The sequence below is a fragment of the Tachyglossus aculeatus genome, chromosome 9, assembly GCF_015852505.1.
Source record: "Tachyglossus aculeatus isolate mTacAcu1 chromosome 9, mTacAcu1.pri, whole genome shotgun sequence".
Taxonomy (NCBI): Eukaryota; Metazoa; Chordata; class Mammalia; order Monotremata; family Tachyglossidae; genus Tachyglossus; species Tachyglossus aculeatus.
In genome coordinates, this window is record NC_052074.1 from 4,834,102 (window position 1) to 4,852,492 (window position 18,391).

The 18,391-nt window shown below is 46.3% G+C and overlaps 1 protein-coding gene and 1 non-coding gene across 2 annotated transcripts in view; one reads left to right on the top strand and one right to left on the bottom strand.

The window, feature by feature from the left end:
• Window positions 1–18,391, top strand: part of SPTBN1 (spectrin beta, non-erythrocytic 1) — a 219,942-nt gene that overhangs the window by 45,923 nt on the left and 155,628 nt on the right. Inside the window, exon 2 of the mRNA XM_038751786.1 lies at window positions 13,969–14,166. Within this exon, the coding sequence (XP_038607714.1) occupies window positions 14,019–14,166 (148 nt within the window). The 5' untranslated portion in view covers window positions 13,969–14,018. The remainder of the gene's footprint in view (window positions 1–13,968; window positions 14,167–18,391) is intronic.
• Window positions 15,090–15,245, bottom strand: LOC119932767. Its single transcript, XR_005452501.1, has one exon. It is a non-coding gene; the product is annotated as a U1 spliceosomal RNA (small nuclear RNA).

Here is an 18,391-nt window from a genome sequence, read left to right on the forward strand (position 1 = left end):
AATAATATTGATGGCATTTGTTAAGCGCTTACTATGTGCAGAGCACTGTTCTAAGCGCTGGGGGGGAATACAAGGTGATCAAGTTGTCCCACATGGGGCTCGCAGTCTTAATCTCCATTTTCCAGATGAGGGTACTGAGGCTTAGAGAAGTGAAGTGACTTGCCCAAGGTCACACAGCAGACGTATGGCGGAGCCGGGATTCGAACCCATGACCTCTGACTCCAAAGCCCGGGCTCTTTCCACTGAGCCACACTGCTTCTCACAATAAGCTCCTTGAAGGTCAGGTACCAGTAATATCAGCTCTGTTGTACTCTCTCAGGCACTTAGTTCAGTGCTCTGCTTTTTGCCCCAGAAGAATGTCTTTTTTTAAATGGTATTTGTTACAGTCTTACTGTGTACAAGGCACTCTACTAAGTGCTTGGAACAGATATAGGCTAATCAGGTTGGACACAGTCCATGTCTTACATGGGGCTCCCAGTCTTTATTCCCATTTTACAGATGAGGGAACTGAGGCACAGCGAAGTGAAGTGGCTTGCCCATGGTCACACAGCAGATGTGTCCACTTGGCCATGCTGCTTTTCAGTCTTGAATGATACCCTTCTAAAAATAATAAATCTGAAAGTCGTTTATAAACAGAGCAGGCATAAAGTAACTCCTACAGCCACCAAGCAATAAAAACAATATGAATGGTATCGTCTAGCGGATAAACATTGGTCTTATCTTCACATCTGCACCCCATTATAAAGCCCAGTGGATTTTTTTCTCTCTCTCCCTCTTCTCCCTCCATCTGCAATTCTCACTAAGAATTAATAGTGCATGATGATAAAAGGGTGGAGAGCCTCCAGAACTGAGAGAGCCCTGGCTAAGTTTGAGAGTGTTTGTACAATTTGGAAAGGCAGTGCAGCTGTTGGCTGGATGCATGCATTTATTTTCCAGGAGAAATCTAGAGTCATCATGGAATTATCATGGGGGTTTTGGGCCTGTTGGCATGGTATGACTTCTCCCTCTCTCTCTCTTTCATGTCTCTCGTGTGTCTCTCTTTTTCTCTCTCTCTCTCTCACACACACAAATTGGGATTTGTGATCTTGCGCTGATTTCTTTGGCTCAGTGTAAGTAAACCCCATAGAAGGAGGGAGAATCTGAGCAGCAAGAGACGCAGCATGGCTTAGGTTCTAATCCCAGCTCTGCTGCTTGTCAGCTGTGTGACCTTGGGCAAGTCGCTTCACCTCTCTGGGCCTCAGTTACCTCATCTGGAAAATGAGTGAGCACCATGTGGGACAGGGGGACCGTGTCCAACCTAATTAACTTGCATCTACCCCAGAGCTTAGTACAATACCTGGCACATAGTAAGCACTTAACAAATACCATTAAAAAACAAACAACTTCAGCACTGAGCAGTGTACTAAGCTAGTCGGGTTGGACACAGTCCACATCCCATGTGGAGCTTCACAGTCTTAATCCCAATTTTACAGATGAGGTAGTGGAGGCCCGGAGAATCAATCAATCAATCGTATTTATTGAGCGCTTACTGTGGGCAGAGCACTGTACTAAGCGCTTGGGAAGTACAAGTTAGCAGCATATAAAGACGATCCCTACCCAACAGTGAGCTCACAGTTACAAGGGGGAGACAGAGAACAAAACAAAACATATTAACAAAATAAAATAGATATGTACAAGTAAAATAAATAGAGTAATAAATACGTACAAACATCATCATCATCAATCGTATTTATTGAGTGCTTACTGTGTGCAGAGCACTGTACTAAGCGCTTGGGAAGTACAAGTTGGCAGCATACAGAGACGGTCCCTACCCAACAGTGGGCTAACAGTCTAGAAGGGGGAGACAGAGAACAAAACAAAACACATTAACAAAATAAAATAAATAGAATAGATATGTACAAGTAAAATAGAGTAATAAATACGTACAAACATATATACATATATACGTAGAAGGGACTTGCCCAAGGTCCTACAGCAGGAAAGTGGCAGTGCCGGGATCAGAACCCAGATCCTTCTGACTTCCAGATCTACTTGGCCACACTGCTTCAGATTGTATATTTTTCTCCCCGAGACCGCCCTCCAAAGAATTCAATTATCCCAACCCCAGAAAGCAGGCTTGACTTGGAAACGACACCAAATTTCACTGCCTCTCCTTCCCCGACCTTTTCAGGGGTCAGAGGCTTGGGGAAAAAAGCAAAATAAAGTCCGTCCCGTCCAGAGGAGAGAGCGTTGTAGTTGCTCGTTTCCCTCCCGGGCCCTGACAGTCTACTTGGGCGTCATCTGGAAGCCGACGGTGAAGAGTTTTCTTCGTCTTGTCAGGAGCCCGTTAAAGGAACGCCAGGAATGTCAAAAGGCCTCAGCAGCTGGTGTGGGTTTGGAGCCCGGGAGGGGGGCCGAAACCAGGAGAGCAGGCAAGGTTGCCCTGTTCCCTCGCTCTGTCAGTTGATGATGATGATGATGGTATTTTTTAAGCGCTTACTACGTGTCAAGCACTCTTCTAAGCGCTGGGGGAGACACAGGGCAATCAGGTTGGACACAGTCCCTGCCCCAAGCCCGTGCTCTTTCCACTAATAATAATATTGGCATTTGTTAAGCGCTTACTATGTGCCAAGCACTGTTCTAAGCGCGGGGGGGATACAAGGTGATCAGGTTGTCCCACGGCGGGGCTCACAGTCTTAATCCCCATTTTCCAGATGAGGTAACTGAGGCTCAGAGAAGTGAAGTGACTTGCCCAAGGTCACACAGCAGACATGTGGCGGAGTCGGGATTAGAACCCATGACCTCTGACTCCCAAGCCCGCGCTCTTTCCACTGAGCCACGCTGCTTCTCTAAGCCCCACTGACCTGAGAACCCATGACCCATGAGACTCCCAGCTCTATCCACTACGCTGTGAGGTTTCTTGCTACTATTACTAATACTAGTAACTAGTACGACTACTAGTTACTACTACTAATGTACTACTACTAATACTACTAATGTATATAAGTTTGTACATATTTATTACTCTATTTTACTTGTACATATTCCATTTATTTTATTTTATTTTATTTTATTTTGTTAATATGTTTTGCTTTGTTGTCCGTCTCCCCCTTCTAGACTGTGAGCCCACTGTTGGGTAGGGACTGTCTCTATATGTTGCCAACTTGTACTTCCCAAGCGCCTAGTACAGTGCTGTGCACACAGTAAGCGCTCAATAAATACGATTGAGTGAATGAATGAATAATACTACTGCCACTTTTCAGATTCATAACGACTTACAATGAGCCTTCTAGACTGTGAGCCCACTGTTGGGTAGGGACCGTCTCCATATGTTGCCAACTTGTACTTCCCAAGCGCTTAGTACAGTGCTCTGCACACAGTAAGCGCTCAATAAATACGATTGAATGAATGAATGAATGATACTACTGCTACTTTTCAGATTCATAACGACTTACAATGAACCTTCTAGACTGTGAGCCCACTGTTGGGTAGGGACCGTCTCCATATGTTGCCAACTTGTACTTCCCAAGTGCCTAGTACAGTGCTCTGCACACAGTAAGCGCTCAATAAATGATTGATTGATTGATTACAATGACCTTAGTCCAGTGCTCTGCTCACAGTAAGAGCTCAATAAATGCGATTGAATGAATGAATACTCTTTGTTGAGTTCACACCGCAATTATTGTGGTGGTGATTCCAGTGGGGACCCGAGGGTCAACAACCTCTTTTTAGTTTATTAGAAATGAAACCATTTTCCACCTGAATTTGGAAATCAACCAGATCCAAGAGGCTTGAGAAGCAGCATGGCCCAGTGGAAAGAGCACGGGCCTGGACGTCAAAAGACCTGAGTTCTAATCCCAGCTCCACCACTTGAAGCCTTTATGACTTTGGACAAGTCATTTAACTTCTCTGTGCCTTAGTTAACACATCTGGAAAATGGGGATTAATACCATGACCCCCACTGGAGACATGGACTGTGTCCAACCTGATTAGCCTGTATCTACTCCAGCGCTTAGTGCAGTGCTTGGCACATAGTAAGTGCTTAACAAATACCATGTAAGAAAAAAAAAGAGACAGGAGTAGCAACTAGCTTAATACTAGCAGATTACCACCCCCAGAAGAGCTGAGAATGGCAATATTTCAATTTCCTGATAATCCCCTGGCAATCCGCTTAATCGGAGACAGCCTGGGGTTTAGGACATTTTGGAAAGGGAAACAGTTCTTGAAAGTAAATATGTCTCATCCCGAATAAATACAAGGGTTCCAAAGTAAATCCAGATGTGATTAGAGAAGAATTACGGGGAAAATGATCTCCGGCCCCATCTTAACGTGACCCGAGCCATTCCTTACGGATCGTGTGGAAATGCACATATCTGAATTCATTCTTCACTCAATTGGGCAGGGGGGGGGGGAAAAAGAAACATTGTTGTTTAGCTGTGAAAAATTCTGAATGATCCTGACGGCATATTTTTTGCACACAGGAAATGTCTGTAGAGCGGTTCTGTTCCAGATGTTCTTCCATGTTTAAATCATTGGGAAGAATTGCAGGCAAGAGACTCTGGCCACGGATTTACAGGATGACTTGGGTTTAAGTTTGTGTCCAGGTCTGTGGTCCCAGGTAGTGGCTCCTGAAACCAGGGAATGCTCATTCGGTTCCTTGGAGGCATCACAGCTGCCATTAGAGGCAGGACCGTCAATCAATCAATCAATCGTATTTATTGAGCGCTTACTATGTGCAGAGCACTGTACTAAGCGCTTGGGAAGTACAAATTGGCAACACATAGAGACAGTCCCTACCCAACAGTGGGCTCACAGTCTAAAAGGGGGAGACAGAGAACAAAACCAAACATACCAACAAAATAAAATAAATAGGATAGAAATGTACAAGTAAAATAAATAAATAAATATTTGTTAAGCGCTTACTATGTGCCCAGGCACTGTACTGAGCGCTGGGGTGGGTACAAGCAAATCGGGCTGGACACAGTCCTATCCCACATGGGGCTCATAGTCTCAATCACTTCTCTGCTCTGGCACCTTGGGCATGGAACTTAACTCCTTTGTACCTCAGTTTCCTCAACTGTAAAATGGGGATTCTCCCACCTTCTTGGACTTTGAGTCCCATGTGGTACAGGGACTGTGTCCAACCTGACTAACTTCATATCCAGCGCTTAGTACTGTGTCTGGCAGATAGTAAGTGCTTAACAGATACCGTAATTATTATTATTATCTACCCCAGCCCTTGTGACAGTGCTTGACACACAGTAAGCACTTAACAAATACCATAATTAAGAGAAGCAGCTGGCTCAGTGGAAAGAGCCCGGGCTTTGGAGTCAGAGGTCATGGGTTCAAATCCCGGCCCTGTCACTTGTCAGCTGTGTAACTTTGGGCAAGTCACTTCACTTCTCTGGGCTTCAGTTCCCTCATCTGTAAAATGGGGGTTAAGACTGTGAGCCCCCCGTGGGACAACCTGATCACTTTGTAACCTCCCCAACGCTTAGAACAGTGCTTTGTACATAGTAAGCACTTAATAAATACCATCATTATTATTATTATTTCTTAACTTCTCTGGGCCTCAGTTCCCTCACCTGTAAAATGGGGATTAAGACTGTGAGCCCCCCGTGGGACAACCTGATCACCTTGTAACCTCCCCAGTGCTTTGAACAGTGCTTTGCACATGGGAAGCGCTTAATAAATGCCATCATTATTATTATTATAATTATTAAAAGTATTCAGGGCTGATGGACAAGTCCTTGGAAAGGGATTGGTGAGAGGCGATTGTCTCGCGGAAGAAGTGTTTTCTCTGGGGCCTGGTGGATCGCTTAGATGTGGGCAGTTGCATTAAGCGCATAGTACAATCAATCAATCAATCGTATTTATTGAGCGCTTACTGTGTGCAGAGCACTGTACTAAGCGCTTGGGAAGTACTAGCTGGCAACATATAGAGACGGTCCCTACCCAACAGTGGGCTCACAGGTGCTTAATAAGTAGGATTGAATGAGTGAGGGAGTGTGGTTTGTACATATTTATTACTCTATTTATTTATTTATTTTACTTGTACATATCTATTCTATTTATTTTATTTTGTTAGTAAGTTTGGTTTTGTTCTCTGTCTCCCCCTTTTAGACTGTGAGCCCACTGTTGGGTAGGGACTGTCTCTATATGTTGCCAACTTGTACCTCCCAAGCGCTTAGTACAGTGCTCTGCATGCAGTAAGCGCTCAATAAATACGATTGATTGATTGGTTGATTGATTGATTGGTTTAGGAGCTGCAGGGAAGCAAGGCGGATCTAGCGTTGAGGCTGCCCGTTTTTGTCTGCACCAGCAGGTGGCGCCAGAAACCTGGAACACCCCTGGGGACGTTGGTCCTGTGGCTTGGATTTCATTCATTCATTCAATCGTATTTATTCATCAATCGTATTTATTGAGCGCTTACTGTGTGCAGAGCACTGTACTAAGCGCTTGGGAAGTACAAGTTGGCAACATATAGAGACAGTCCCTACCCAACAGTGGGCTCGCAGTCTAAAAGATAATAATGAAGGCATTTATTAAGCGCTTACTATGTGCAAAGCACTGTTCTAAGCGCTGGGGGGATACAAGTGATGAGGTTGTCCCACGTGGGGCTCACAGTCTTCATCCCATTTTGCAGATGAGGGAACTGAGGCACAGAGAAGTTAAGTGGCTTGCCCAAAGTCACACAGCTAAGTGGCGGAGCCGGGATTTGAACCCATGACCTCTGGCTCCAAAGCCCGGGCTCTTTCCCACTGAGCCATGCTGCTTCCTGAGTGCTTACTATAATAATAATAATGATAATAATAATAATAATGGCATTTATTAAGCGCTTACTATGTGCACAGCACTGTTCTAAGCGCTGGGGAGGATACAAGGGAATCAGGTTGTCCCCCACGGGGCTCACAGTCTTAATACCCATCCTACAGATGAGGTCACCGAGGCGCAGAGAAGTTGCCCAAAGTCACACAGCTGCCAAGTGGCGGAGCCGGGATTTGAACCCATGACCTCTGGCTCCAAAGCCCAGGGCTCTTTCCACTGAGCCACGCTGCTTCCCTGCTACTGCACAGGTGATGCAGAAGAGAGAGGGAGTAGGGGGAAATGAGGGCTCAGTCAGAGAAGGCCTCCTGGAGATGTGATTTTAAGGTTTTGGAGGAGGAGAGTGTCAGAGGTGAAGGAGGAGGGCATTCTGGGCTGGAGGGAGGATGTGGGCAGGTTATCTCTACTATCCATACTTCATGCTGCTGCCCGGATTATCTTTGTCCAGAAACGCTCTGGACATATTACTCCCCTCCTCAAAAACCTCCAATGGCTACCGATCAATCTGCGCATCAGGCAGAAACTCCTCACCCTGGGCTTCCAGGCTGTCCATCCCCTCGCCCCCTCCTACCTCCCCTCCCTTCTGTCCTTCTCCATCGCAGCCCGCACCCTCCGCTCCTCCACCGCTGATCTCCTCCCCGTACCTCGCTCTCACCTGTCCCGCCATCAACCCCCGGCCCACGTCATCCCCCGGGCCTGGAATGCCCCCAATCCCTCTGCCCCTCCGCCAAGCTAGCTCTCTTCCTCCCTTCAAGGCCCTGCTGAGAGCTCACCTCCTCCAGGAGGCCTTCCCAGACTGAGCCCCTTCTTTCCTCTCCCCCTCGTCCCCCTCTCCATCCCCCCGTCTTACCTCCTTCCCTTCCCCACAGCACCTGTATATATGTATATATGGTTGTACATATTTATTACTCTACTAATTTATTTATTTATTTATTTTACTTGTACATTTCTATCCTACTTATTTTATTTTGTTGGTATGTTTGGTTCTGTTCTCTGTCCCCCCCTTTTAGACTGTGAGCCCACTGTTGGGTAGGGACTATCTCTATGTGATGCCAATTTGTACTTCCCAAGCGCTTAGTACAGTGCTCTGCACATAGTAAGCGCTCAATAAATACGATTGATTGATTGATTATCTCTAGTGTTTTCCCAAAGCGCCCTCACATTAGTAAACTCGTTTCTGCCCTCCCGACAACCCTGCATCATCATCATCATCATCATCATCATCATCAATCGTATTTATTGAGCGCTTACTATGTGCAGAGCACTGTACTAAGCGCTTGGGAAGTACAAATTGGCAACATAGAGAGACAGTCCCTACCCAACAGTGGGCTCACAGTCTAAAAGGGGGAGACAGAGAACAAAACCAAACATACTGACAAAATCAAATAAATAGAATAGATATGTACAAGTAAAATAAATAAATCAATAAACAGAGTAATAAATATGTACAAACATATATACATATATACAGGTGATGTCATCATCATCAATCGTATTCATTGAGCGCTTACTGTGTGCAGAGCACTGTACTAAGCGCTTGGGAAGTACAAATTGGCAACATAGAGAGACAGTCCCTACCCAACAGTGGGCTCACAGTCTAAAAGGGGGAGACAGAACAAAACCAAACATACTGACAAAATCAAATAAATAGAATAGATATGTACAAGTAAAATAAATAAATCAATAAACAGAGTAATAAATATGTACAAACATATATACATATATACAGGTGATGTCATCATCATCAATCGTATTTATTGAGCGCTTACTGTGTGCAGAGCACTGTACTATGGGCTTGGGAAGTACAAGTTGGCAACATATAGAGACAGTCCCTACCCAACAGTGGGCTCACAGTCTGCAAGGTAGGTAACGAGGAAAGGCAGGTATTGTTCTCCCCGCTTGGCAGTTGAGGAAACTGAGGTACTGAGAAGTCAGGGCCTCCATCATGGTCACACGGCAGGTGGCTCGGCCACTTCACCGCTCAGTGCCAGGGCTCCTCGGGCACGACCGGGCGTGACGCGGGGGCCGGAGAGCCGCTTACTGTGGGCAGAGCACTGTACTAAGCGCTTGGGAATTCCAAGTTGGCAACGTATAGAGACGGTCCCTACCCATCAACGGGCTCACACATTCCATCCTATTTATTGAGTGCTTACTATGTACTGAGCGCTTGGGAGAATGCAATACAACAAAAAAAAAAACCAGACACATTCCCTGCCCATAACGAGCTTGCAGTCTAGAGAGGCAGCGTGGCTCAATGGAAAGAGCACGGGCTTAGGAGTCGGAAGCCATGGGTTCAAATCCCAGCTCCGCCAATTGTCAACTGTGTGAGTTTGGGCAAGTCACTTAACTTCTCTGTGCCTCAGTTAATCAATCAATCGTATTTATTGAGCACTTACTGTGTGCAGAGCACTGTACTAAGCGCTTGGGAAGTCCAAGTTGGCAACGTATAGAGACGGTCCCTACCCAACAGTGGGCTCACAGTCTAGAAGGGGGAGGTCATCTGTAAAATGGGGATAGTAATAATAATGATGGAATTTATTAAGCACTTACTATGTGCAAAGCACTATTCTAAGCCCTGGGGAGGTTACAAAGTGATCAGGTTGTCCCACGGGGAGGGGCTCACAGTCTTAATCTCCATTTTACAGGTGAGATAACTGAGGCCCAGAGAAGTTAAGTGACTTTCCCAAAGTCACACAGCTGACAATTGGCGGAGCCGGGATTTGAACCCCTGACCTCTGACTCCAAAGCCCACGCTCTTTCCACTGAGCCATGCTGCTTCCCCGGGGATGAAGACTGTGAGCCCTATGTGGGACAACTTGATCACCTTGTATCCTCAGTGCTTAGAATGGTGCTTTGCACATAGTAAGCGCTTATCAAATGCTATCATTATTACTAGAGGAGCTTACATGGTTAGGGATGGTTGTCCCCTTGGTATCCTAGGAATCCCCCGGCTCCCTGCTGTCCATGCTCTCTTAGAGCAAAAAGGACCCTGAATGCTTTGTTTTTAAGTCCTTGAAACCTTTGGTCAGATGCCCAGCCATCTGACAGACCACCACTCTCCCCATCTTCGGTGGTTGCAGTGGTGGCATGTTACTCCCCTCCTCAAAACTCTCCAGTGGCTACCAATCAATCTGCGCATCAGGCAGAAACTCCTCACCCTGGGCTTCAAGGCTGTCCATCCCCTCGCCCCCTCCTCCCTCACCTCCCTTCTTTCCTTCTCCAGCCCAGCCCGCACCCTCCGCTTCTCTCCCGCTAATCTCCTCACTGTACCTCGTTCTCGCCTGTCCCGCCGTCGACCTCTGGCCCACGTCATCCCCCGGGCCTGGAATGCCCTCCCTCTGCCCATCCACCAAGCTAGCTCTCTTCCTCCCTTCAAGGCTCTACTGAGAGCTCACCTCCTCCAGGAGGCCTTCCCAGACTGAGCCCCTTCCTTCCTCTCCCCCTCGTCCCCCTCTCCATCCCCCCATCCTACCTCCTTCCCTTCCCCACAGCACCTGTATATATGTATATATGCTTGGACATATTTATTACTCTATTTTACTTGTACATATCTATTCTATTTATTTTATTTTGTTAGTATGTTTGGTTTTGTTCTCTGTCTCCCTCTTTTAGACTGTGAGCCCACTGTTGAGTAGGGACTGTCTCTATATGTTGCCAACTTGTACTTCCCAAGCACTTAGTACAGTGCTCTGTACACAGTAAGTGCTCAATAAATATGATTGATTGATTGATTGATTGCTCATCTACTTCTACAGCACACAGAAACTGCTCTCCATTGGTTTTAAAGCATTAAATCAGCTCTCCCCTTCCTTTACAGCCCAGCCTGCACACTTCTCTCCTCTAGCAGCAGCTTACTCACTGTGCCCCGATCTCATCTATCTCGCCACCGACCCCTTTCCCACATCCTCTTCCTAGCCTGGACCTCCCTCCCCGTCCATATAAGCCAGACCACCGCTCTCCCCACTTTCAAAACCTTATTAGGGTCACATCTCCTCCAAGAGGCCTTCCTCAATTAAGCCCTGTTTTCCCTGGCTTTTTCTCCTTTTTTCACAGTCTCTATACTTAGATCACTTGTACTTCCCAAGTGCTTAGTACCGTGCTCTGCACACAGTAAGCGCTCAATAAATACGATTGAATGAATCTGTACCTATTTGTTATTCACCCCACCCTCAGCCCCAAAGCACTTAAGTACATATCTATAAATTATTTGTTAATCAATCAATCAATCAATCGTATTTATTGAGCACTTACTGTGTGCAAAGCACTGTACTAAGCGCTTGGGAAGTACAAGCTGGCAACATATAGAGACAGTCCCTACCCAACAGTGGGCTCACAGTCTAGAAGGGGGAGACAGAGGACAAAACCAAACATACTAACAAAATAAAATAAATTTATGTTAATGTTTGTTTTCCCCTCTAGACTGTAAGCTCATTGTGGGCAGGGAATGCCTACCAATTGGGCTGTTCTCAAGCGCGTCGTTCATTGCTCTGCACATAGTAAGCGCTCAGTAAGTACCACTGATTGATTAATTAATTAGGGGATGGGGAAGGTTGTGATAGCAGCAGAGAAAAATATATCAAAGGCTACAAATCTCAACTCCAACAGGCCAGCAAGGGAGGAATTAGATGGGTGCCTGCAAATGCGCACACCCTCTCACTCTCTCTCTGTCTCTCTCTCTTTCTCTCTCTCTCTCTCTCTGTCTCTCTCATTTTCACTAGCCAGGGGCATTCTAGCACTTTTGGGCGCACCCTTTCACATTTTCTCTTGTTCTCTTTCTCATTTGCCCGAGCAGATGCTAGTCTGTAAGCTCTTCGTGGGTGGGGAATGTGCCTGTTTATTGTTATATTGTACTTTCCCAAGCTCTTAGTACAGTGCTCTGTACACAGTAAGCACTCAATAAATGTGACTCAATGAATGAAAGAATGCCCTGAAAAGGTTAACACTGTTTCCCTGTAAACACTCGATAAATATAATTGAATTCATTCATTCAATCGTATTTATTGAGCGCTTAATGAATGAATGAATAAAACCAGAGGAATCATCGCTCAGTCCTTAGTGAGGAAGGAAGGGGAAATGTTGAGTGGCTCTCTCTTGCTTTCAGCTCTTGCGCTTTTCTAGATCATGCTATGTGTTTGTCACCAATTGTTAATTTAGGGGCATTGTATTCTTTTCAGCCATTCTTTCACCATGGAAACCTGGCTGTGTTGAAAACCCTTTCTGGGGAATAGCGAAGCCATATCAAGGCATTCTTTCCACGGACACCCCTTTGGATCACCTCTGCACTGCTCAATTTTGCTTTCGTTAGAGGGAGAGAAAATGGTTTCCCAAGGAGCGTGGCCAGCTGTTTTTGGTGCTTGGAGTTCTTTCCCTGGCTTCTGGGAGAGTATCGGTTAAATACACCCCTGCAGGGAGGAGGTGGGGAGAGGAAACAGCTGGAGCAGATGTGGAGTCCCAGCCTGACATTTTGCTGGAGCTGATGGCCAAGGAAAATGGTGCCCATCCATAGCGTTTTCCCCAAACGGAGAGCTTGGTAAATTTGTGGACCCCGGGTAATGAGGAGAGAGAAGAAAAAGAGGAAGTCAGGCTGCTTTTCCCCAGCTGTCTCTGAAGAGGTATCCAGATCCAGCCTCTCCCACCCAGAAAGATCAGGGGCAGATTTCCAGCCCTGTCAAAGCAGGGACCGTATTGGAAGAGTCATTTGCCTTAAACCAATTCCCTTGGGTGGGAGTAAGGGCTCTCGTTCTCCAACTCAGGTGACCCTGAGGCCGCGCCTTCCCCATTGGACTCCCTCGCCGCTCTGCTCTCCCAGTAAGGCTCGATATATCGGCGTAGGGCTACAGAAGTGAGTTATTTGTGGAAGTTTAGTCCTGGGTCCAGAACGCTCTCAGACTAATAATAATATTAATAATATTAATAACTGTGGTATTTGTTAAGCGCACTGTAAGCTTGCCCTCCCCGCTGTGGCGACTATGCACTTGGCTGGACACCCCTTAAGCACTTTGATTTTCTGACCTCAGCCCCACAGCACTTATGTCCATATTTCTAGCGGATGAAGCACAGGCCTGGGAGTTAGAAGGTCTTGGGTTCTAATGCCGGCTCCGCCATTTGTCTGTTGTGTGACCCTGGGCAAATCACTTCAGTTCTCTTGGCCTCAGTTCCCTCATCTCTAAAATGGGGATTAAGACTGTGAGCCCTGGGTGGGACAGCGACTGTGTCCCACCCAATTACAAATCACTTCAATTCTCTTGGCCTCAGTTCCCTCATCTGTAAAATGGGGATTAAGACTGTGAGCCCTGGGTGGGACAAGGACTGTGTCCCACCCAATTACCCCAGAGCTTAACAAATACCATAATTATTATTATTATTACTATTTCCCTTAACAATAATTTATTTTAATGTCCGCCTCCCCCTGTAGACTGTAATCTCCTTGTGGGCAGGGATTGTATCTACTAACTCTCTTGTATTGTAGTTCCCCAAGCGCTCAGTACAGCACTTTGCACACAGTAAGCACTCTGTTATATTGTTATATTGTACTCTCCCAAGCACTTAGTACCGTGCTCTGCACACAGTAAGCACTCAATAAACAAGAATGACTGACTTGCCTGATAGAAAATACCATTGATCGATTGACTCTCCTTCTCCCTGTATTCCTCTTTCCCTGTCCCCTCATCAATTCATTCATTCATTCATTCATTCAATCGTACTTATTGAGTGCTTCCTGTGTGCAGAGCACTGTACTAAGGGAAGTCCAAGTTGGCAACATATAGAGACGGTCCCTACCCAACAGTGGGCTCCCAGTCTAGAAGTCCTTCCCTTCCCCACAGCACCTGTATATATGTATATATGGTTGTACATATTTATTACTCTGTTTATTTATTTATTTATTTATTTTACTTGTACATTTCTATCCTATTTATTTTATTTTGTTGGTATGTTTGGTTCTGTTCTCTGTCTCCCCCTTTTAGACTGTGAGCCCACTGTTGGGTAGGGACTGTCTCTATGTGTTACCAATTTGTACTTCCCAAGCGCTTAGTACAGTGCTCTGCACATAGTAAGCGCTCAATAAATACGATTGATTGATTGAAAGTCCCAGTCAGTCACAGGGCCGGGCTCTCTCTGCTCGGCCCCGCCGATCTGAAGTTGTTTCTGCTTCCCTCCCCGCAGAGCTCGGTAAGAAGTAACTGATGCCGCAGAGCGGCTAGAAGAGGCGCAAGATGACGACGACGGTGGCCACAGATTACGACAACATTGAGATCCAGCAGCAGTACAGCGACGTCAACAACCGCTGGGACGTGGACGACTGGGACAATGAGAACAGCTCCGCCCGGCTATTTGAGCGATCCCGAATCAAGGCGCTAGCAGGTAGGCCCACCGCGGTGCCCACGTGAGCCAGCTTTTGGGCCAGGATGGGGACCAGGGGTCCAGCGGGGCTCCCTCCTGGGATGGGAGGGATTGAACGTGAATGTACAAATAACACCTCCCTTTTTGGATACAGCATTTGTTCATCATCATCATCATCATCATCATCATCATCAATCGTATTTATTGAGCACTTACTGTGTGCAGAGCACTGTACTAAGCGCTTGGGAAGTACAAGTTGGCAACATATAGAGACAGTCCCTATCAATCAATCAATCCATCGTATTTATTGAGCGCTTACTATGTGCAGAGCACTGTACTAAGTGCTTGGGAAGTACAAATTGGCAACACATAGAGACAGTCCCTACCCAACAGTGGGCTCACAGTCTAAAAGGGGGAGACAGAGAACAGAACCAAACATACCAACAAAATAAAATAAATAGGGTAGAAATGTACAAGTAAGATAAATAAATAAATAAATAAATAGAGTAATAAATATGTACAACCATATATACATATATACAGGTACTGTGGGGAAGGGAAGGAGGTTAAGATGGGGGGATGGAGAGGGGGATGAGGGGGAGAGGAAGGAAGGGGCTCAGTCTGGGAAGGCCTCCTGGAGGAGGTGAGCTCTCAGCAGGGCCTTGAAGGGAGGAAGAGAGCTAGCTTGGCGGAGGGGCAGAGGGAGGGCATTCCAGGCCCGGGGGATGACGTCGGCCGGGGGTCGACGGCGGGACAGGCGAGAACGAGGTACGGGGAGGAGATTAGCGGTGGAGGATCGGAGGTTGCGGGCTGGGCAGTAGAAGGAGAGAAGGGAGGTGAGGTAGGAGGGGGCGAGGTGATGGACAGCCTTGAAGCCCAGGGTGAGGAGTTTCTGCCTGATGCGCAGATTGATTGGTCCCTACCCAACAGTGGGCTCACAGTCTAAAAGGGGAGCAAGAACGCAGTCCCCCACTACCACAAATTATGCAGTCGAGTTTCCCGCATTTGGGGAAATCGCAGGGGTCAACACAGCCGCAGTGCAATGGCTGAGCCTCACCCTGGGAAAACCACTTATTACGTACTAGGTGCAATGTGAGGAAATGTGGGGAAAGTCACGTTACTGTAACTGTTGACGCAGTGGGCATGGGGATAGATGGTTTGAAGACATCTCCAATGCTGACATGTTTTGATACAAATTTTCCATATTATTCTGGTGGGCAGGGAATGTGTCTGTTATAACTCTGTTATATTGTTAACCCTCCCAAGCGCTTAGTACAGTGCACAGCACTTATTGTAGATAACAGCACTTCATTTATTTATTTATCATCATCATCAATCGTATTTATTGAGCGCTTACTGTGTGCAGAGCACTGTACTAAGCGCTTGGGAAGTACAAATTGGCAACATATAGAGACAGTCCCTACCCAACAGTGGGCTCACATATGAATGTCTGTCTCCCCCTCTAGACTGTGAGCTCATTGTGGGCAGGGAATGTGACTGTTTATTGTTGTATCGTCCTCTCCCGAGCATTTAGCTCTGCACTGTACTCGATAATTACGACTGAGTGAAAGTGCATGGGAGAGTACAACCAACAGTGAATGAGTAAGTGCCGTTGGTGGACTGATGGGTAAAGGCATGGCTCAGTGAAAAGAGCATTGGCTTGGGAGTCAGAGGTCATGGGTTCGAATCCCAGCTCCGCCACAGGTCTGCTGTGTGACCTTGGGTAAGTCACTTAACTTCTCTGAGCCTCAGTTACCTCATCTGTAAAATGGGGATTACAACTGCGAGCCCCACGTGGGACAATATTTACTTATTTATCTTACTTGTACATGTCTATTCTATTTATTTTATTTTGTTAGTATGTTTGGTTTTGTTCTCTGTCTCCCCCTTCTAGACTGTGAGCCCGCTGTTGGGTAGGGACCGTCTCTATGTGTTGCTGACTTGTACTTCCCAAGCGCTTAGTACAGTGCTCTGCACACAGTAAGCGCTCAATAAATACGATTGATTGATTGATTGATCCCCTTGTATCCCCCCCAGCGCTTAGAACAGTGCTTTGCACATAGTAAGCGCTTAACAAATGCCATCATTATTATTATTATTATTAAAAGGTGACTTGGTCCATCATCATCATCAATCATATTTATTGAGCGCTTACTTTGTGCAGAGCACTGTACTAAGCGCTTATTGTTCTTACTAAGTGTCCAGTGTTCTTACTCCCAGGCAGGACCACTTCTAGATTTTTGGTTAAAGATCTCCCCTAGTCAGGACGTCCCAGCTTTCCTTGGTGGCCCGTTCCAGGGCTTGACCACTTGCGTAGCCAAGCTGAATAAACTTTAGAGGCCTAAATCGTACTTTGGCTTAATTTACTCCAGTATTTCAGGCCAAAGAACATAATCATCGTCATGGTGTTTGTTAAGACAGGGTAGATACAACACAAATAGGACACAATCCTTGTGCCGCATGGGGTTCACAGTCTGAGGAAGGGAGAACAGGATTTCAGTCCCCATTTGACAGTAGAGGAAACTAAGAGGCAGAGAAGTTCTGTTACTTGCCTGAGATCAAGCCCAGACCCATGCTGTTTCTTTTAGACTGTGAGCCTTTTAGACTGGGAGCCCACTGTTGGGTATGGACTGTCTCTATATGTTGCCATCTTGTACTTCCCAAGCGCTTAGTACAGTGCTCTGCACACAGTAAGTGCTCAATAAATACGATTGATTGATTGATTGTTTCCACTAGGCTATGATGCTGGCTGGGAGTCAGGAGAATCTGGGCCTGTTCCCGGCTCTCCTGCTTGTCTTCTGGGTGACCTTGGGCAAGTCACTTCACTTCTCTGGGCCTCAGTTACCTCAACTGTAAAATGGGGATGGAGACAGTGAGCGCCACAGGGGACAGGGACTTTGTCCAACCCGATTTGCTTGTATCCACCTCAGCGCTTAGTACAGTGCCTGGCATATAGTAAGTGCTTAACAAATAGTAATAATAATAGTATTTATTAAGCGCTTACTACGTGCAAAGCACTGTTCTAAGCACTGGAGAGGTTACAAGGTGATCAGGCTGTCCCACGGGGGGCTCACAGTCTTAATCCCCATTTTACAGATGAGGGAACTGAGGCCCAGAGAAGTTAAGTGACTTGCCCAAGGTCACACAGCTGACGATTGGCGGAGCCGGGGTTTAAACCCATGACCTCTGACTCCAAAGGCCGTGCTCGTTCCACTGAGCCACGCTGCTTTTCTAAAATACCATTATTATTATTATTATTATTTTTAATCTTCCGTGTGACCTTGGGCAAGTCACTTCACTTCCCTGGGCCCAAATTATCTCATCGGTAAAATGGGGATTAAGACCATGGCCCTATGTGGTACAGGGACTGTGTTCAACCTGATTAACTTATCTACCCAGTTATTAGTACAGTGCTTGGCCCTTAGAAGACATTTAATGAATACCATTAAAAAAATTAAAAAGATGATTGGCACATGCCAACCCAGCCAAGGTGTGCCTGAAAGCCATGCATCCTTAAACCTCAGCCTGGGGACAGAGTGTCCTTTCAGTCTGTCGATTTCGCTACAGGTTCCTTGTTCCTGCCTTCCTGAGTTCATTGTAGGCAGGGAATAGGTCTGTTAATTGTTGTACTGTCCCAAGCACTTAGTACAGTGCTCTGCACACAGTAAGGGCTCAATAAATACGACTGAACGAATGAGTGGTGGCATTCATTCATTCATTCAATCGTATTTATTGAGCGCTTCCTTTGTGCAGAGCACCGTACTAAGCGCTTGGGAAGTACAAATTGGCAACATGTAGAGACGGTCCCCACCTAGGCTCACAGTCTAGAAGGGGGCAGTGGCGGCAGCAATGAAGAGTCCGTCTCCTTGCCCCCCTTGGGGATCTTTTCCCGGAGGTGCTTGGAAATTGGCTTTTATCCCTATGGGATTTGTGCTGCTTTGATGCAAATCAATCAATCAATCAATCGTATTTATTGAGCGCTTACTATGTGCAGAGCACTGTACTAAGCGCTTGGGAAGTACAAATTGGCAACACATAGAGACAGTCCCTACCCAACAGTGGGCTCACAGTCTAAAAGGGGGAGACAGAGAACAAAACCAAACATACCAACAAAATAAAATAAATAGGATAGAAATGTACAAGCAAAATAAATAAATAAATAAATAAATAGAGTAATAAATATGTGTTCCCTGCAAATTCCCTGTCTTCCCACTTAGAATTCACCCTTGGCCCAGTCTCTAAGGGC